A 20,822-nucleotide genomic window follows, 5' to 3' on the forward strand; every position below is an offset into this window, starting at 1 on the left:
GCCCCGTGGCCGCGCAGGCGCAGAGGCGCGGCGGGCGCGCGGCGGGCGTTGTGCGGCCATGGCGGGGTCCGCGGGGTCCGCGGGCGGCTCGGCACGGAAGCGCCTCATGAAGGAGGAGGACATGACCAAGGTGGAGTTCGAGACCAGCGAGGAGGTGGACGTGACGCCCACCTTCGACACCATGGGCCTGCGGGAGGACCTGCTGCGCGGCATCTACGCCTACGGTGGGCGGCGGAGCCGAACGAGGAAGGGCCGCGGGGCCGGGGGGCCGAGCTGAGGGCAGGGAGGGTGAGCTGAGAGCAGGGGGGCCCAGCTGAGGGCCGGAGGCCGAGCTGAGGGCAGGGAGGGTGAGCTGAGGGCCGGAGGCCGAGCTGAGGCCCGGGCGGGTTCGCGGGCCGGGGCAGGCCCGGATGCGGGGCCTGCGCCGCGCGGGGCCCGCCGTGACCGTGTGTGTCCCTTGGCCCCCGCAGGGTTCGAGAAGCCGTCCGCCATCCAGCAGCGAGCCATCAAGCAGATCATCAAGGGCAGGGACGTGATCGCCCAGTGAGTGCGGCCGGGCTGCGGCGGGGGATGCCGTGCACATTCCTCGAGGCTGGAGCGGGATCCGCACCCGTGCGCCTGGGCCGGTGCCTGGCGGCGTGTGGGGAGTGACCTGAAATCCCTGGGACACGGAGACAGGCTGGCCAGAGCAGCTGTGGATGTCCCATCCTTGGAAAGGCCCAAGGCCAGGGGGCTTTACTTTCTGTAAAGTGCTGGATGGGGCTCTGGGCAGCCTGGTCTAGTGGGAAGTGTCCCTTCCCATGGCAGGGTGGCGTATGGAGCTGGATGTTGTTTAATTCCCTTCCAGTTCAAACTATTCCGTGGTGTTATGATGTGACAAGCAAAACAGTGAAATTGCCTAACTTGTTGCGATCCTGTGCCAGTTAATGCCAAAATTTATTAGGTTTAGTTTCTGTAAAAAATATCTCTTAGAGACAAAGAAGGATATGCATCCCACTGAAAAAAATTCTTTCTTGCTCACTAGTGCAAATTACTTGCCTTGCAAATTGCATTGGCTTTACAAGTCATTTACCTGTAAAAAAGTGTATGTGTGGCAGATGGCAGAAAGTTAAAATGCTGGTCTGATAAGGAGTGAAGGTGCCAGAGCTGGGGACTTTGGAGTGTTCTGTCCCTGGCACTGCAGCTCTCAAAGCTGCCTGGCAGCAGATCACCCTCTGATCATAACAGCATAAACCCTTTGTTGGCACTGTTGAATTCTTTGCAGTGGAGGGTGGGATGTGTTGAGATTGACTGTGCTGTTTGTGCACACATGCAGAGTACTCACCAAACACGTTTTCTCAGGTCGCAGTCAGGAACAGGGAAGACAGCAACATTCTCCATATCTGTTCTACAATGCCTGGATATACAGGTGAGCCCATAGCAGCACATGCTAACAGTAATTCTTACTAGATCACTGGTCTTCATCATGAAAGTGTGTTCTTTAAGAGCGAATTAATGAAGCTTTACTCTGAAGTCTTTTAATTACAGGCAGTAAACCTGAGACAGAATTCTGACTGAGAACTTCACCAGATTGTAACAATTTAACTGTTAAAGCCAGTCTGGCAAAATAAGTTCAGATGATGTCTTGTAATGATAAAATTGTCTTTAACAACTGACCTCTTTCACCTCTTAGGGCTAAGTTAATCTCTCAGCAAGCAGAATTGTCTTCAGACAGTCTTAATAGCATCACCAGCCTGTCTGGACAAGTGCCACACGTTGCACAGAACCAAATCTAGGTTTTTGACTGACAGCTCTTTGCTCTTGTTCTGCTCAGGGGCATAATGTCCATCCAATCGTTTTGGGGTATAAGTTGGATATGCAGATGCAATTGAATAAAAGGGTGATTTTCAGTGGGCTGGGATTGTCGCTCATTTGTTACTGTCTGGTGACGTAAAAATTAAGGTTGCATGTTCTAAGTGGAAAAGACAGCTTTTGCTTTACTTCTGTAAAGTGCTCATAATACTTTTACAGGTGACACTTCAAAATTTTGTCTAGGAATCCTTGAGCAGTGCAAAGTATTTATCTGAACCAAACACACAGGGCTGAAGGACTTGAAATTTGTTTCTATTTTGCAAGACATGTACATACCTTTTTTTTTTTTTTTCTTTAGCACAAAATTGTGTGCTAAATCCTTCAGCTGTGACACCTCACAGCTTCGATTCTGTGAGAGCCATCACTTCTTGCATGCCTGGCTCTCTGGCCTGTGATTAACTTGTTTGTGATTCTGTGCTTTAACCAGGTTCGTGAGACCCAAGCCTTGATCCTGGCACCAACTCGGGAGCTGGCTGTGCAGATCCAGAAGGTAGGAGCATTTCCATCCTTGTCTGGAGAGCACTGGCAAGGCCTGGGGCCAGTGCTCTGGTGTTTCTCTAGCAGAGCTCAAAGCGCAGCTTCCACTTTTTCTTTCTGTTCCTGAGAGAAATAACAAAGTATCATCTGATACAGGGTCCTTTGCTCCTCGGCGTTATATTCATTACTCTGGCAGTCTGAGGTTTTGCACAGCCCTAACTGAGTTTTTAAGGCCTGCTGCTGTGGCGATTTGGGTACCAGACATTACAGGAATCCTTGTGCTGCCATCTCTTTAGAAAGCCCACGTTGTGGCTGCACAGGCTGGCATCTCCTCACAGGTGTGGCCTGGGGAGAGCCGGGCAGTGAGTCCATGTCTTTGTGCCCTCACAGGGCCTCCTCGCCCTGGGAGACTACATGAACGTGCAGTGCCACGCCTGCATCGGGGGCACCAACGTGGGCGAGGACATCCGCAAGCTGGACTACGGGCAGCACGTGGTGGCTGGCACTCCGGGCCGGGTGTTCGGTAAGGGAATGCTGACCTATTGTAACACGGAGCTGAGGTGTGACGGGGTAACAGCTTACTGCTGTTGTGAAAACTAGAGGGAAATCAGTGGTGGGGGGGTTTTTATTTTCTCTCTTTAGGCTTTGCTTTCCATTGTTGAGGTGACTCTTTATGTGGTGGCTTTGGAAAAAGGAGAAAGTATTACAGTCCCCGAATCTTCAAGGGGATAGGAGCCAGGCCTACATGAATGCCAAAATTAAGCCCACATTTTCTATGCGCTGGTGGTTGCTCCATCTTTGTTAAGTCGGGTGCACTTGCAGCTGGTACCTTCTGGTTCCACTGCAGGAAGAGTTTAACATTTGCTGTTCGTGGCAGTTACCACAGGGGTAATGTTGGCCTTCAAGCTCCCATCTTCTGTGTGTCTGAGAAACACACAGCACTTAACAAGTCCGTGTCACTGGGAGAGCATGAACTGGTCCCCACAAGGGGATAAAACACCACCAAAAATTAGCAGCTGCCTAACGGCTGACTCTCAAACAGGATTTGTGGATTCTGTTGACATAGAGTTCACCTGGCATTTTGTGTTTCTCACATCTGTCCCTCCTCCACCAAAATGCCCTGACAGTGGTGGGGCTCACTTGCTTTCAGAGCACTCTCATCTCAAAGTGAAATCTTACAGATATGATTCGTCGCAGAAGTCTGAGAACTCGTGCCATCAAAATGCTGGTTTTGGATGAGGCAGATGAAATGCTCAATAAAGGTAAAACATTTGTCTCCCTTCTACTTCCCTTCTCCTTGCTTCTTTGAGATTCTAGGGTGTCCCAGCTGGCAGGCCCACTTCTAAAAGTTAAAGTTTAAAAAGTTAGACTATTACAGTTAGCTGTAGGCTGTAGTAGGTTAAGCTACACAACATGCCTTGTCTAATGTTACTGATTCACACATTTATGTTCATGACCCAGAGCTGAATTCCAGATCAGATTGTGGAAGAGGAGGATATTTGGGAGAGGCATGTGCTAACTGTTCTATGTGGCTTGACTTGCACTGCAGGCTTCAAGGAGCAGATTTATGATGTGTACAGATACCTGCCTCCAGCCACACAGGTGGTTCTGATCAGCGCCACTTTGCCACATGAAATCTTGGAAATGACCAACAAATTCATGACAGACCCCATCCGCATCCTGGTGAAACGGTCAGTGAGTTTCCTTGGGAGAGAACAGGGACTCTGAGTTGGTCCAGCCCTGGGTTGTTCACAGTATTAAGTGATTTAAATGTATGAGAGTCTCTCATGTTCCTTCTCTACAGAGGTGCTCGTGTCCTGCTTTCCAGCAGGGGCTGACTTATCTCCCTGACTTTATCCTTGTCCAGTTCTGTGTGCTGCTCCTCAGCCTGGCTGTCCCTCATTCTCCCCATGGATAGCAGTCTCTCCTCATGGAAATCTATCTTCACACTTACCCAATTCCTGGGCTCCCCAGAGGATTTTTTTAGGCTTTCTGTTAAAATTTCCTATTGCACAGCAGGCAAAAAACCCTTTAGCCAATTGATCCTGGGTGTTCTTGGAGGCACAGTTTACACCTGGTGGTGTCACGGGTCCTTGTGCGCTGGGATTTGGGAGCAGCATCCCTCTTGCCTGAGCTCTTGCACTGCCCATTTAGTACATTTGGTCTTCTTGAGACTTTCTTCAGTCTCTCTTGTCAAGAAGCTGGAATGTAAAAATGATGAGAACCGAGATGTTCCCCTTTGGAGCGGGCTGGAGCAGAGCAGTTCCAGTCTCTGCTGAATGGGTTACATTCAGGGCCCTTCTTAAAGCTGAGTTTTCTCAGGACTTTCTAGAACAACTTGGACTCCATCTGGACCAGCAACCCACAGCACATGGGCAGAGGGATGGTCTCTGGTGAAGCACACCCAGCCCTTCTGACTGCTTGTGGTTTTCTTCCCTGCAGTGATGAGTTGACCCTCGAAGGAATCAAGCAGTTTTTTGTGGCTGTGGAGAGAGAGGAGTGGAAGTTTGACACCCTGTGTGATCTCTACGACACGCTGACCATCACCCAGGCTGTCATCTTTTGTAACACCAAGAGAAAGGTACAGGGGCCATCAGAGGGGCTTGGTGCTTCCTGAGGGTGACTCAAACCATGCTGGGATAGTTAAGAAGTCTGGTTGCTCCGCCATTTGGAAATAGTTCTGTAAGACCATAGGTTAAACCTTTGGGGATGTGTCTAACTTAAAACAACGGAGGCAGACCTGATACAGGTGACAGGAATTGCCATTTTAGAGAAGTAAGAATGTGCTCAATTTAACTGCTTACAATTCCTGGAGCAAACCCACACTTCCTGAATAAATGCTTTATTCCTTTCAGGGCTTGTGGAGCCCAGCATCATACAGCTGATGCATTGTAAGGATTATTTACTTACCTTAGCTTCAGAATGCTTGTGGAAGTGTCTCAGTCCCTACCAGTTCATCTCAGCAAACATTCAGGAGCTCAGCTGCTGTGTTTGGCTGTCTGAGCAAAGAGCTAACCCAGGCTGTGTTCACAGGTTGACTGGCTCACAGAGAAGATGAGGGAAGCCAACTTCACAGTTTCCTCCATGCATGGGGACATGCCCCAAAAGGAGAGAGAGTCCATCATGAAAGAGTTCAGATCTGGCGCAAGGTAAACGCCCCAGATAGCGTTGCTTACTTCAGTGCTGCCTCAGGGCAGGGAGGCCATAATAGCTCTGTGTCAAGGCTTTGTTCAGCTCAGATTAAGGAGAACTCTTGATTTCCATCTATCTCCTGTGGTGTGGAAGGGTTGAGAGATTGCCACTTTCCAAGGAGGGATACTCGTACCTCTAGAATTAGTCTCTACTATTTTGATGAAGAAGTTGGGAGTTGCTGCGTTTAAAATTCAAGGAAAAGTGTTCATGCTCCATCCTCAATATCTGAAACACTTGGGAACATTATTCCTTCTGAAAGACCCAAGCTGCGTTGGTCCTGTCTTGGCTGAAGTTTGATGATAGTGCAAGGGACAGCTTTCCATGCAGCAGAAGTATGGATGCTGCTGCTGTGCTGTGGGCAGGGGAGAGCATGGAATAGCAGGGGAAGCTCTGTGCTGGAGACTGGGGCTTCCCAGAAAAGTCCTAACTGTGCCCTTGTCTTTGCAGCCGAGTTCTTATTTCCACAGACGTTTGGGCTCGGGGCCTGGATGTGCCTCAGGTGTCACTGATCATTAACTACGACTTGCCCAACAACAGAGAGCTCTACATACACAGGTGGGCTGGGGCTTCCCACGGGCGCTGGGGCTGGGGCAGTCTTCCCACAGCAGCTCCATTCCCTCTTCCCTCGTGCCTCCGCAGAATCGGCCGCTCGGGCAGGTACGGCCGGAAGGGCGTCGCCATCAACTTCGTGAAGAACGACGACATCCGCATCCTGCGGGACATCGAGCAGTACTACTCCACCCAGATCGACGAGATGCCCATGAACGGTGCGTGCTGCCTGACCCCCTTCGGGGAAGGGCCTGGGAGCAGCAGTGCTGTGCTGTCCCGCTGGGCGTGGCTCTCCACACACTAGTTCTTACTTTTCATTTTGCGTGTTCTCTCGTTTCAGTTGCTGATCTTATCTGAAGGTCCGTGCTTAGCAGGAAGTTGTACCATTTGGTACCCTCCATAATTCTGATTTGGACCCACATCCTTTTATCGTACTTTTCGTCATACCTTCTTGAGTTGAGCGCGCTTGGGAACCTGTGTAAATATTACCTGTACTCCCACCCATGTTTTTCAATTAAAAAGGAAGTTTTACCATAACCTGTGCTTAATTACTTTAACCCAGCACAGTAACAGGCAGGGAGTTTTGAGATAACTGCCATACTTGGCTGGCATAATGAAACAGAAGACTGGACACTCCCCATATCTGGGTTCATAGAATACAGGGCTTCCTGTTCTCTACCCTTTTGTTATTGCTGTGCCACGCCACCCGATGTACTCTTAGTTTCCTTAACTTAACCTTCAGGGATCAGACATCTACAGGAAAAATCTGTGGCCTGGCCTTATCCTGCTGTAGGAAAATTTGAGTTATGAGATAGGCAGAAATTTCCTGCTGGTTACGTCTTTCCAGAGCCAGAAATCACCACACATACTGCTCCAGATGAGGATTTCCCATCCCAAGGAACTTGGGCATGCACTTACAGAACAGAAGGAACAAGTATCCTGTCCTGTCACCTTCTCCACCTCTTCCTGCTGCTGTACCTCGTTACATCTGCCCTGTCACCTCTTTCTCTGGCATGATGCTCTACTTTGCCAGCTGTAGGATCTTCCACGTTCCTTTCCTACCTAGGGGGTGTCCAAATCCCCGTGTCCCTTGTCCCACATCAAAATGGATGTGTCCAGCCCAGACCTAGAACTGCTCCCACACCTGGCTCCAGGCCCCTTACCCTACTTGCTGGCTAAATCCAGCTCGCTGTCAAGTGACACAACCTCCCTCCAGGCTGCTGCTGCTCCAGACATGCAGCCCCTGGGACCCCAGGCACCATTCCAGTCCCTGGAACTTTGCCCTCCGTGCCCACCCAAAGGAAGGGCAGAGTGAGGTGGGGTTAGCAGCCAACACAGCCACACAAGGACAAGCACCAGACACCCGATTAAAAGGCGTCTTGACCCCTCCCCTCCTTCGATCCCTCCCACAATCCCAGAACAAGAGTCCATATAAAGCCTCCCAACTCCTTGTCCACGTGCTGAGCAGAGTTTTGCTTTTGCCATCTCCGCAAGGCACAGCCTCAAATCTGGCTTGCACCTTCCCGGAGCCCACGAGCAGCGAGGGCAGGCGTGGCCCTGCGAGCCCCCGTGTGACTCATTTGACATTAATAAGAGATTAATCACCAAAGCACTGGCTTGTTTGAATAACAGTATTTAATCTGTACAGGTTGAGATATCATAAAACGCGACATTCCTACCTCATCTTTAGCATCATTCCCCTGGAGCTGAGCCCTCGCCTGCGAGCGCAGGTAACCACCACTCCCCAGCAGTCCTTCGCAGTGCAAGAGTCACAGTGCAATTGCTTTAGTCCTAGACAGATGATTTCCCTCACTCAAGAGAGGGGAGATGTTAAAGCTCAAATGTTGATGAAAATTGTTACCATTTAGGAATGCAAAAACCCAGCTATTGCACACAGCCATTTCCAGCTGAAAATATAGCAGTTAATTGTTTAGCTGCCTTTACACTCCACACAGTTGATACTGATTTAGCCAAGAATGAAAGTAAAGCCAGTAACAAGATTTCAGAGTGATACAGTTGCTGGAGGGCAGAATCTGACAAGCAACTCCACAAGTCAAAAGCGTGCTTAAGAACAGCAGGAGGTTTTCCTATACAGGGAGGGGGGATGAGCTGGACAGAGGTCACCTTCCAGAGACAAGCATGAGAGGAACATCGGCTTCAATAGAAAGCTATGAAGTACAATAGAACAAATCTGTTCATATAATTGTCAGGATAAGTATTTGACATAGCTTATGTAGTAGAATACAATACTTGAACATCTTTTAAAAATAAGCACTGATTTCATTTCATATATACACAACTGATTTTAATCATGTACTGAAAATAAATTACAGGAAATAACTTTAAAATGCAACAGAAGACAAGAGTTTCACAACAAACATTCCCATTGATTTTTCCAAGGGGGTGAGAGATTGCAGTGCTCAAGGCAGGTAAATATCACAAATATATCAAAAAACTTCAAATTGTTGATGCATTCACACATTTACATGAGCCACAAACATTCCTTTACAGGAACTGCACTTAGCTACCACAGAACCAGGTTTTGCCATAAACTACAAAACTTTGATACAAAATCGTATTTATATATTTATATTTCATATACATGCCCTATCTGTGATTTCTTAAAAAATAAAAACTAAACACACTGTACAGACAATCCTAACTCATTGCTTGGTAGCTGTAGGCAACATTTTTGGATGGAATTTCTTCCCCAGTAGAATTAATGGCAATATTATATACACGAAGGCTAAACTGCAGAAAAAGACAGCTCAGTTCCGATACGCACCTCCCTCGGGACCAGGTCTGCGAGTTCAAGGCAAGCCACCCTCCGTGCTGAGCCACTGCCTCCCTGACAGCCCAGTTCTGCGTGAGGAACCAGCACATGCACCTGTGTAACACTGGTAAAGGCAAGAAAGCAAGAGACGCTGCGATGGAGCGGCCGCCGCGGTGCCGCCGGCCGGGCTGCGCACAGGCAGCGCTGGAGCTGGAGCTGGCGAGGGCCGTGCCGGGCTGGGGACCGGCTGGGAGCACAGCGGGCGTGGGGCCGGTCCTGACACTTCCCTGAAGTGAGCCAGAGCCTCACAACGCTGGGGAAGCTCCCCCTCCCTCCCCAAACACGGGGCACCAGGACTGGGTAAAACTGAGCCACTCCTCCACCCCAGCGGGCTCCATGGCACCAGTTTGTCTGAGGAGCTGAGCACTGACAAACTTAACTCTTCCCCGGTGATGGCAGCAATCTGTGAAGCCAATCACACTAAACTACTTCTACAGTTGATTGTAAACTTTGGTTTATTTTTATTTTTTTTTTATTATTGAGTTCTCATGGTACAGCAAGCATGTCTAGGATGAGAGGGCAGAGTTGAAGAGACGAACTGTCAGTCTGTCTTTAGTCTGGCATGGTGAGCCACCTGCTCGGTCAGGCCTGCTTTGATAGAGTTTTTTACAGACTGCCTCATATGATCCTCCATCAAATTATCACTCATGGGCTTCAACACCTGTGGAATGAGAAATGTGCAAAAGAAACAAGAAAATGAGGTAACCAAGGAAAGTAAGATATAAAATCATATAAAGAGATGAGACTTGAAATCATGAAAAAACTTAGAATGATGAAATCTGACACAAAGTGGCATGAACTGAAAGAGAAATGAATTTTGCTGCTAGAGTAATGAGGTTAAAGCAGTCACATGCTATGGACACAAGTGATACCCCTCCTACACAGCAGTATTTCACTGAATTCAAACCACTTTACAGTTCCTAGAAGATGGATGTGCAATTCCATACCCCATATGCAGCATCAGTCTGGTATGGTTACAGCATTTATGCAGACCGGCCCAGACAGTCCAGCTTATTGTCCTATATGTGTAAGTGTGAACACTTCAGATACAGAAAGAAAGTTAAAAATACTGGCTAGTTTTTCTTCTTGTTATTGTTGGATGAGAGTCGCTGTCGCGGCACTGATGTAAGAGCACGACGAACCGTTCGGCGTCTAAGGACTTCAAAGAGTTTGGAAAACACCTAAAACACGAAGTCAGCTGTTAGGGAAAATGACTCTCACAACACAGCAGAAACTCAATCAAGTTCAGAAAAAAAAAACAAAACCTGATTGCCAGTAACTTCTCACCTTCCTGGGATTCCTCTGAAGCAAGGAGGGAAAAGAAAGGCAGAGATTCAGAAAAATCAACAGCAAGAATGAGCATTTAATCAAGAGTGACTCAGACAGGATCTGCAGTGCTTTGCCTATTACGGTGATGTGCAGCTCTAACAGCAACACTGCTGAGGTCTTTTGGAGACCACCTTCCTCCAGCCCACAAATGGCAAGCTCCTGCCAGCGTAAGCCAAGCTCTCCCCAAGCCTTCTGTGCTTGGTATCCTGCAGCAGCAGCTCCAGTAGTACTGGAGAGCCTCAATTTTTATCAAGAGCTAGTGGTGCTAACTCAAGATTTAGTTACTGATTTATTTACTGATGCTCATTTCATCTCTTTTTGAAAACCCACTTTTTCTGCTCCAGTGTAACTCAAAACCTGACTGGGACCCTCAGCAGGTTGCTCAGATAGGCCTCGTGTACCAGTGTCTAGGATCAGTGCCAGGATCAGCCCTGAACACAGGCATTTTCCAGCTGTGGAAGCAAGCATCTGTGCAGAAGGCTCCAATTAGTTACCTGCTCATGCCTCACAGGACACACTTTAATGTCACCCCAGATAAGCTCAGTGCACCTTTTATTTCCAGTAACAACAGCAGGAAAGTGCTTCCTTCTGCTGGCATTGGACAGAGCTAGTCAGAATGCTCCAAAAACTACTGGTCAGGAATTCTCTACATTGACCTTACTGGCACAGCTGCGTCAACTGGGTTCAGGCAGCAAAATCTCTGTGCAGAAAGTTTTCTCCAGATCTATTGTCCTTACACTCACATCTTTTCTTTCAGGAATTTGCTGAGTATTCCTTGCTAACAGCAGTTGCACCCACTGAAGCTGTCACAGACAGCACAAGTCTCCCTGATGGACAAAACCTGCTGGGCAGCCTCTGGTAGCAGCTGCTGAAAGCCATCACTCAGCCATTTCTCTCCACAGACAAATCAATTCCTTGTTCTGCTAAGGAAAAAAGAGTTTTGAAGAGTCCCCTCTTTACCATCAAAGCACTTACTAAGTAACCTTCTGCACCTTAAGTAGCACTTCTTTGATAATATCCTAAGCTTATTTAACATTGCTTGTGTGCAGCATCTGTTCCTGAAGAGAGCAGTCACACTACTGAGCAGATTTTCCCTTTGGCAGCACTAGCATTCTCTATTAGGTCTAGACCAGCTTTTCCCTCTCAGCACCGAACAGAAACTGTTTGATACGTCTGCTCAAGACAGCAAGATTTTGCAATAAAAACAGATACCAACCTGTTCCCATATAGCTTCGGCGATCTGATCAATGGCTGTTCCAACTTCTCTGAATTCCCCAGAGTACTTAACGTATGCCCAAGTACAAAACGATATAAGAGCCATCCCCAGCACAAGGTTACACAGGGCAGCTATGGAGTTCATGCCAAGGAACCCAGTCAGTCCTGAGATTATGTACATGGCAAACATGACTGCAAACAGAGTGGCAGGGGTACGAGCAGCATAAAAGATGTTTTTGCCATCGTTGTGCTTCACGAAGTTTGCATAGATCTCTTCGATTTCCGCCTCCAGTTGCTCCTGGTAGCGCCGGCAGAACTCCTCCCCTCCCATCTTCTTGACGGAGCGGAAGTGCTGGATGGCGCTCTCCCGGGAATCCTGGTGCTTCCGCTCCAGGTCTGCCGGGGCGATGTACGGCTTGTCCCCCCCGCACACCTGCGGGAGCAGCAGACCCCACAGTCACCCCGAGCTCTGCTGCCCTCCTGCCCCTGCAGCTCCCCGAGCTCTGCTGCCCTCCTCCCCTGCAGCTCCCCGAGCTCTGCTGCCCTCCTGCCCCTGCAGCTCCCCGAGCCCTGCTGCCCTCCTGCCCCTGCAGCTCCCCGAGCTCTGCTGCCCTCCTGCCCCTGCAGCTCCCCGAGCTCTGCTGCCCTCCTGCCCCTGCAGCTCCCCGAGCTCTGCTGCCCTCCTGCCCCTGCAGCTCCCCGAGCCCGGCCCGCGAGGCAGCCAGAGGTGTTTGGGACCCCGGCAGGGCGGGAGCCTCGCCTGTCCAGCACACACGGACCCGCAACACTTCTCTTCAGGCAAGCCCACAAGGACAGCACAACACCACATGCACAACCCTGCTTTTTCCCAGAAAAAACTCCTCCACATCCACCAAAACTCCCTGGAACATGCCTACCAATCTCATCCTTCAGAACAGGTTTTTCACGTTGCCCAGAGCATGTTAAACACCAGGGGCCACTGAGGGATCAAGAGGCCACCACACAAATAACTGCCACTGTTTTCTCACACTCTGTGACACTGCACCTGTTGTTCCTTACATTTCACGTCATTAGGGGGACAGTATTTTGGTTATGCACACTCAGCAAAGGAGGGCTTTGGTTCACAAGGACAACTCAAAAGCTGCAGCAAGAACTACCTTTACATAATAGAGTTTTAAATCCAAAGAGTTCCCACTTCTGCTCTTAAAAATAGAAGTTTCAGAGCTGTGTCAGATCGAGAACATCATATGAGACATCTGGATAAAAAACTATTCCATAATTTGTGCATATCTCTACAGTGATATAAAAATATACAGTACTGGGGAACATTACTATGGAAACAAAGTCTGTTTAAAAGAACATCTGTTTCTGTTTATTCCCTGCTCCAAGCTAGAAAACTTACAGCTACAGTATCTCAAGAACCATTGAACATTCAAGTTTGGAAGGCAGCCTTGGCACTTATTATAAACAACACATTTGCTATTTCAAGACATTTTCCAAAATGGAAAATAGAGGAGTTCCCTTAAACCAGCAGAACATTCTCCAAACAGCCTGCTAAAAAATGGAACTGGCTTGTCTGCCACTAGCACTAGGTTTTACTTTACCTTCAAAACAGCTACTTCAGCAATTAAGACCACAATTAGGCTCGTCAGTGGGGAGCTATGTTTGTAGCATGTTCTCACACCTACTGGCATTTCTGGTTGTACAGTTTCACAATAAGCACGGTCCTGTTAAGCTTTACGAGACGTGTAATGGTTTTCAGAATCTCCTATGATAAAACCTTGCATACCACTATATTAAAGGATGAAATCCATCCAGCATTCAGGTTAGACTCATATAAGATCACCATCTTCAAGAGAAGAAGCAAGTGGGAAATTACATACACAGGTTTTTCTAAGTAATTCTTGTATTCCAAGGGGTTCCTCTAAATTTTTGAATCACTTAAATCCTTGCATTTTACAGCTAATGAATGGCCACAATTCAGAAGCATGAGACAACAGAACTAGAATTCCACTCCTGTGTAACCCTGACACAACAAATGTCTGCTCACGTGCTTGTGAAGATTTTGAGACGCCCGTCAAGCACCATAGAGGGAACTAAGAGGTGGGAATCCTGCAAACACACCCATTTTCACACTCCCCAGCATCACACACCCAAGCTCAGAGCAGACTGCAGAGAACACACGAGTCCTGGCCCTGAGTTACCTCCCCTACTGAAGTGCTCACACACAGAGGGCAACATGGAAGCTCAAGGTCTGTATTTGCATGTCGGCTTTTAGGAAAGGTTGTGCCATCATACCTGCTCCATGCCTTTGCTGTACAAGTCTTTTGCTCCTGCCACAGCAGCAAGATTGTTTGCTTCAGCTGTTGCCTAGAAAACATGCAGCATGTGTGTGTCATTGACAGCATTCCCAGGTTTTACACAGCACTGCACTCCAAACATACCCCCCAAACCTCCAGAGCTCCTGATGGCCAGGAAAAGGCCACACACAAGTAAGTGAAGTTTAGCAATATACATTAAAACATACTGCTGCCTTTCTTCAGCTTTCTAGCACAGCTGCAAACAAACCTCAGCCTGCTTGTACAGGCTTTTCATCATGAGCAATCTCTTCTAAATGCTCTACTGTTAATAAGCACATAAGGGTCACTAAACTATTATATTTTAATCCTGGTACTGGATTACTTTCAGTACCTCAGAGGAAAGAAGGAAGCTGGTATTATTTCTACATTACAGATGCACAGTTTTGGTGTCAATCGTAATTGTCAAGTTTTGTTAAGAATTTTAGACTTATTTTCTACCTGTGCAATGTCAGGGACAATTACCGTAGTTATAGCTGCAAGATGTCATTTTCTGGATATTTCCAGCAAGTTAAAGGAAACCAATGTTTAGAGAGTAAAGCAGTTAAAAAGCCCAACCAATCAGACAGACCAGACCCCATTTCTATTTGGCTGATTTAATTTCATTTGGTTGATGAAACTGAGGGAAAAGTACTCAACCATCACAGTTCAGGTGGCTTTCAAAGTACACAGATCCTTCAAGAACTACAGCTGTGAAGGGGAGCTTCAGGCCCACAGCAGTCATGATTCTTCAGTTGCAAAGAACTTTTAAAGTACACATCTAATAATCTAATCAGATTATTTGAAAGAAAATAAAATACCTGCAGCATAGATTTCGGATGAGGTAGTTCCTCTCCTTGATAGATTTTAATGTAAGCCTAAATGGGAAGGAAAAAACCAAAGGTTTATTTTTCTAAACATTCATGCTTAAGGAGAATAAGAAATGAGGGATGACAAAAAGATAGAGCTCCGATTATTTCTCTGTAATAGTGCTAAATACAAAAAGATGTAATTTTCTTCATTCAAGTCTGGCATTTTTTCCCCCTTCTCTTTCCTGTGCCTGAGACTGGGGCCCAGCAGGGCAGCAGAGCACTTTGAGGAGACATCACCACTGTCCCAAGACGTGACAGGTTTTGACAGCAGGTTTCTACTCCCTCAAATGCATTTCCTGGCTAAACAGGGAATCTTCACCTATACCAAAAGAGTGGAGATGACTATCCCAGCCTTTCTGGCAAGAGGTCTGCCCAAACTTACCCCAGTGCTGGGAGAACCAATACTTACATTTCCCCACATGCCTTGATCTACTGAAGTGTAGGAGGAAAGAAACCAGATCAAGGCACTTACTACAGAGCTGAGCAGACAAAGCACTCGCAGAAGCTCAGCAGGCACCTATCCCACTGTGCCCCACCCCACTTATCCTCAGGTGTCCTTTCTTTCCCCGGGGTGTCAGGGAAGAGAGCACACCCTTCCTTTCTTGTGCAGCCCCCAGAAGCTGGCCCGTGCACACTCCTGGGGCAGGCAGTGGGGCACAGCAGGCAGCAGCAGCCATTCCAGCGCCTTGGACAAGCTGTGCAGGGTACAGCAGCAAGGCCACTCTCAGCCCTCGAGGGGCTCTGTCCTCACTCTCTTCACAGCACTGCTGCCTTCCCTCCCTGCCCTGTCTGCAAGCCTCGGGCCTGAGGATTTTCTGCTCCAAGGGAGGAGAGAACAAGGTTATCAGGGTCCCCATGTACTCAATGCTCTAGGTTGTAGAACAACCTACAAAAACATATATAATAATACAGGACTCAGTTCCCTTGACACCCTCCTTACCTCTGTAGCTATTTCCTCCAAGTAAAAGCCCTACAGTTTCCAACTCAGGCCTCACAAGCTCAGCTGCAGATGCACAGTCCCAGGGGAGCAGTCCTCTTTAGTTACATAAGCATGGCATTTCTGCAGCACCCCACAGCACTGCTCCCCACCTGGATACAGGATGTGAATCAGCTCTCCAGGACAGGTTTTACACTTGGGTTTTTAGGATGCAGTCCTTTCTAAGCTGCACCTGAACATGCACTCCCTGCACTGCACCTGAGGTGGTCCTACCAGAGAAAAACTGGAGCAAAAGCAGCGTGCAACCATGTGAACAGAGAGAGTGAAGCTCTGTGCTCCCGTGCTGATTTTGCACTTGTCAGAACAGCCATCGCTTCTGCAGCCCATACCATGTCTTTCCTTCCAAAAGCTGCTTTGTTTTTCAAGTGAAGTTAAATGAGCTTCGGTCTCACATTCCTTCCTTGCATAGTTTGTTTCTTAACATCAGCCTAACTTTTCTACCCCAAAATTTGCAATGCAAAATTCCTGTCTTTAGGAGACAGTGGCATCATTCCCACCAAGCCAACTGTTTAAGTCATTCCAATTAAAAAAAAAAAGGCTACACACACCAGGCCAATCCCTGGTGATGTAGAGATTATGTTATCACATTTCTGCTGGTGTCACCGTGATACCAAAAAAGCTCAAGACTAACAGCTGTGAGTATCATACATAAATATTTCAGAGCACAGTGGTGCTACACATGCAAGTGTTTAGAAAGCACCCTCCTTGCATGTTAAAAATCCAGAGGGGAGTATCTGAATTTTTCATTGCATGCTTAGCAGTTTAAGACCTGTTTTTCCATCTGTAAAAATTACATGAGACCTACTTTAATTCAAAATAACCAAAACAAACAAACAAAAAAATCCAACTGGTATTTCAAAGTACAAAAAAAAAATCTAATAAAGCTTGAGATATTTTGGCCTATTCAGAGAGAGGGAAATAAAAGCCACCAACCCACAAATTTTGCTAACAGTAGCTTGCAAAAAGCCTTACTGTTAGTAGTGCCAGTTATGGAAAGTCAGAGTAATGAAATGAAAATAAAAGTGAGCTGATCAGTGAGCATCAGCCTAGATATCTTATCTTCTTTGGGAACACCGTGGCCTAAATTTAGAATACTGTCTTTTAAGCTATTAACAGAAATAATTAGTATGAGTTTGCTTACCTTGAAGTATTCTACAAGATCTCTACAGGTCACCTTGGATCCACTAATCTCTTTTTCTACCAAGTTTTCAGGGGCAAGCAGTAATGGTACCAAATTCCGCAGCTCATTCTTAAAATCCTCATCTATATCTAGTAAAATTCAATCAATTTCAAGAAAAAGGTGGTTAGTTTTCAATCTTCTATCTCCTAAAGGAGTACTGTTAGCCCACAATCCTAAATCCACAGCATCACAACTCTGAACTGCATTTTTAAGGTATTTAAAGGCTTACATACATAATACAATTTCAGTAAGTTCTACCCACTCTTGATCTACCAATCTTAACTCCAGGTTCCACTGTCCTTTCATTATTTTAAGTGCATTTCCCCAGTTACAGCAGTGCACAGTGAGCTCAGGTGTGTGCCCTGAGCACAGCAGGGGCTGGCATCCAGCACTGCAGCTCACTTTGACAGCCTTTGCCATTCTGAGGCGTTCCCTCCGCTGGGGACAGCGTCCATGGGAGGAATCCCCACTGCCTCTCCTCTGCAGCAGCAAACCCTGTGGCTTTTATTGCAGCCACTTCAGAGCTGACCTGTGGCTCAGCAAGCTCCTAGAGAAAAGCCTTTCCAGAAAGTAAAGTCTTTAATCTTGGGAATTCTGCCCTCTGGAGCCCCTTGTTATCTTTGGAATCTCTATTTAATGACCTTTAAGCATGTCTCAAGTTATCAGATTACAATGAACAGCTAGACACAAAGATATCCATTCCCTCCCCCTGCTTAATTCCTCTACTTTTAAACCACTAAAAACAACATACAATGCACATTTCTAAATTCTGCAACTTCACCTTTTAGCCTTATATTTTCCAGTCAGGCATTTCAATAGCTAACCATTACAGTGCTTAACTTCCATCACATAAGAAAACAACCTCAGTGATCTGAAGCAAGAAACACAAAATGAAAAGCTTCCTACCATTCAATCTCCCATCAAAATTTGGATTTGTTGCAACTTTAAGACCAGGGTGGGGCAACAGGAAACACCCAAGATTACTGAAACAGGAGTGAATATGCTTCCTTACATTCTGTAGCTCTTCATGTTGGTTTTGCTTTACCTGAAGGGAAAAAAAGGCATTAAGAACTGCTACCAGTTTTACAGAACTGCAGTCAAGATTAACCATCATCTTAAAAGCAGTAAGAGCACAGAAGAGTGTTTAAAGCTTTTATTCCTTAACCTAATAATGTCAACTTTGCCTACAAGTGGAAACACCACAAATGTATTTTATTAGCACAAGGAGCCAGCTCATGATGCATCATTGTCTTGACAGCATGGTGTCACTTAGAAGATCAGAACAGATCTACTGGAGATAACTTACCTGCAATCTTTTCTCTAGGAACTTTTTTCCTCCCTCCAAGCCATATGCATGTTCATATGGATAACTCCAATCTCTAATTAAGAACATTAATGTCTGCAACAGGAAGAACAACAGCAGTGAATGGTTTGCATCATTCCTAAGGTTGAAAATTCTACCATATGTGTGATTATTTTAAGTATTTGGCAGCTCTAAAACTAAACATATTATAGATTACAAGCAAGGATACTATGTAAGGTTTTTTTGTATATTTGGCTGTTCTAAATGTAGCAGCCTTGCAGTTCTGTGGTGCAAATGTTTTCTTGTTTAAAAGAACAACTAAACAGAACATCCACCACCAAACAGGACCTTATCTCAGAACCATCTACCACCAGCAAGGACCAACGATATCTCAGAGTAATAAAGAAGAAGGCAGCACAAAATTTTTCTCCTTAACACCTGCACATCACTTGACATTTTGATTCCTTTTATGCCTTATAATTCAAGCACAAAGCTATACTTGCCCAAAATGTGGTCCTTTTTAGCTTTTTTTCCATTGGGCTTTTGCAAAGCCAAGTGGCAATAGTGAAGGAAAATTAGTCTTGCAAAGAACTGGCTACCTTCAGCTCAACTAATTTATCTGCAGAAATTATCCTGAGCTCATTTCCTACACATTCAACTGCTTAAATCTATTTAACACACAGTTACCTGAAACGGCTTTTGGTAAATTTCTTCCATAGCTAGTCTTCCATACTCTGTAAACAACTGAGAGAAAGAGCAGTGTAAGGATTGCCACATAGAAAACACATCTTTCTGCTGTGAAATATTCTATTCTGTCACTAAAAAATAAAGCGTTCAATCTTATATTGTACTATAGGTTTCAATCTTATATCTTACTATAGGTTGAGAATGGCAAACAAACCTCAATAATGAATATACCAACCCTCAATAAGATTCAGGTAGGAGACGTGATTCCCACAGGCTTCACAGTACCATTCCTGAACTGTCACCACACTGCAGTTTTAAGTGGGTGGCTTGTGGGCTATTCTCAGAGAAAAGCTGGCTGCATTTCTCACCAAGCCAGCTTCCAACACTTGCTTCCTAGGCTAAGGAGGTAAGCCTGTCTAACATTTGCCCCTTACTTCCCACAAAAGGTTTATTCCTGGAAATCCCAGGGAACTTGGCTCTGGCCAATATATCAGACATTTAAATACAAGCCAAGAACAGCAGCTTCTCAGATCTCTGCTTCAGCTCATGACCTTAACTAATAATTGTTCCTTCCCTCCAGTATAAAGGCAAGTATCAGCTGTCTTCCTCTGACTGCTTTCCCCATCTTTAACACCAGCATTCCTTGCTGGCCTGAGCAGGCCAAACCAGCCTCAGGAATGGGAATTAGGGACTGTGCTGGCTGGCTCAGCACAGGTCAGTACTGGCAGGGGCTGATCTGCCAGCCTCCTTACAGATACTGCAGGCTGAGGTGTGGAAGCCCACTAGAACTCTCCAGCACCAGGTGATCACTATTCTGCTTTAAACTAACTCCTCAAGTGTCTCAGGTAAATGATGGCCCAAAGGACAGTTCAATGTTGATCACAAGAGCACCTGGGAACTTACAAGACTAATTCAACACAGCTTAACTTCCAAGCCCTTGTCACCCTGAGCAAAAGCAGCTGTGAAGTGACCAAGCACCCACAAGAGTCTGGTTTCTTTGGCCAAACTCTTTACCTCATTCACTTCCCTGCAAAATGCAAAAGGCAGTCAGAGACTAACAATATTTCACAATTACATAAATTCCTGTTAAAAGAGAAATGTGAAATTTCCTTCCCTCAGATCAGGATTCTCTGCTGCAACTTTAAATGCATGGGTGTCCCCTACCCAGTGCTTGTATTTATCATCCTTCTCTTCCCTTCCTTCCTTCAAATCTCACCCTCCAGTAGAACAGAGATAGATTGTTTTATTTACATTACACCAAGCCTGTTAAAGGACCAAAGTCTCAAGGGAAGCCTGGCATTCAAATAATTACCTACAGATTTTTTTTGTTTTCACTGCTTGGTTGGGTTTTTTGGGGGGTGTGGGGGGTATGAGCCCAGTGATACAACCCTGCTAATTGAAAACAGCTTCATAAGACTACTTCTAGTTAGTGCTCCTCTACTTCCAGCATTGGCAGCCAGTCTGTTGTAGCACTGAACACACACAGAACAGTTTTAAGCTGTGATAAGGTCACGGTCTTGGCATTTGGTAATACACAAGCTATTCTCTAAAGCTACAGGTTTTAACTTAAGGAGATATGGCTCTTGCACCATTCACATGAAGCCATAATTCAGTGGCCTTTGACCATGATGCTGCATTAGAGGATAAAAACCCCATGGTGAAGAGAAGACATTCTCCTGCTTTTATTTCTAACCAGAAATAAAACTCTGCAGAAGTTTCTCAGCTGAAAAAACAGAGATGGCTAATGAGCAGAAGACTCTTTCTGGCCTGACCAAACTCCAACACTTCCTTACAAACTGGTTATGAAATAACATCAATTTTCCTATTTTAGGAAAAAAAAGTAAAATACTGGAATTTCATCATTAGATATTTTCACAAATTTCCTTTCTCATTTTTTCAGGAATTTCTGAACTTGCAATACAGAGAACAGACTTTAAAAGAATCAGCCAGATGAGAAGCCCATGCTATTTTACCTCTACTCTGGCACTGTAGAAGCATCAGAGTTTTTACAGGCTGTACCAG

General features: G+C 46.2%; 2 protein-coding genes across 7 annotated transcripts in view; one reads left to right on the forward strand and one right to left on the reverse strand.

The window, feature by feature from the left end:
- The first annotated feature begins 32 nt into the window (after window positions 1–32).
- Window positions 33–6,606, forward strand: EIF4A3 (eukaryotic translation initiation factor 4A3). The gene is given in 12 exon segments (NM_001245399.1): window positions 33–224; window positions 471–543; window positions 1,342–1,408; window positions 2,279–2,341; window positions 2,719–2,851; window positions 3,510–3,590; window positions 3,878–4,019; window positions 4,771–4,909; window positions 5,362–5,477; window positions 5,968–6,075; window positions 6,160–6,287; window positions 6,410–6,606. Coding segments are annotated over 12 exon segments (1,233 nt in total). The 5' UTR covers window positions 33–58; the 3' UTR covers window positions 6,427–6,606.
- Window positions 6,607–7,686: 1,080 nt separating this feature from the next.
- Window positions 7,687–20,822, reverse strand: part of ATL2 (atlastin GTPase 2) — a 40,357-nt gene continuing 27,221 nt past the window's right edge. The window contains exons 6-15 of one of the 6 annotated variants that reach the window (XR_003959652.4): window positions 18,801–18,857; window positions 18,117–18,209; window positions 17,717–17,855; window positions 16,772–16,899; window positions 14,583–14,639; window positions 13,724–13,795; window positions 11,448–11,879; window positions 10,190–10,204; window positions 9,850–10,083; window positions 7,687–9,563 (exon numbers count right to left, since the gene is read on the reverse strand). Coding sequence is in view for 5 of the 6 variants with exons in the window: in XM_030269292.4 (XP_030125152.1) it covers window positions 9,976–10,083; window positions 10,190–10,204; window positions 11,448–11,879; window positions 13,724–13,795; window positions 14,583–14,639; window positions 16,772–16,899; window positions 17,717–17,855; window positions 18,117–18,209; window positions 18,801–18,857 (1,101 nt within the window). In the remaining variant the exon portion in view is untranslated. Of the gene's footprint in view, window positions 10,084–10,189; window positions 10,205–11,447; window positions 11,880–13,723; window positions 13,796–14,582; window positions 14,640–16,771; window positions 16,900–17,716; window positions 17,856–18,116; window positions 18,210–18,800; window positions 18,858–20,822 lie in introns of all 6 variants that reach the window. The other 5 variants (XM_030269292.4, XM_032747491.3, XM_030269291.4 and 2 more) reach the window with 5 other exon arrangements.

Source organism: Taeniopygia guttata, chromosome 3 (genome assembly GCF_048771995.1).
Source record: "Taeniopygia guttata chromosome 3, bTaeGut7.mat, whole genome shotgun sequence".
Classification (NCBI taxonomy): Eukaryota; Metazoa; Chordata; class Aves; order Passeriformes; family Estrildidae; genus Taeniopygia; species Taeniopygia guttata.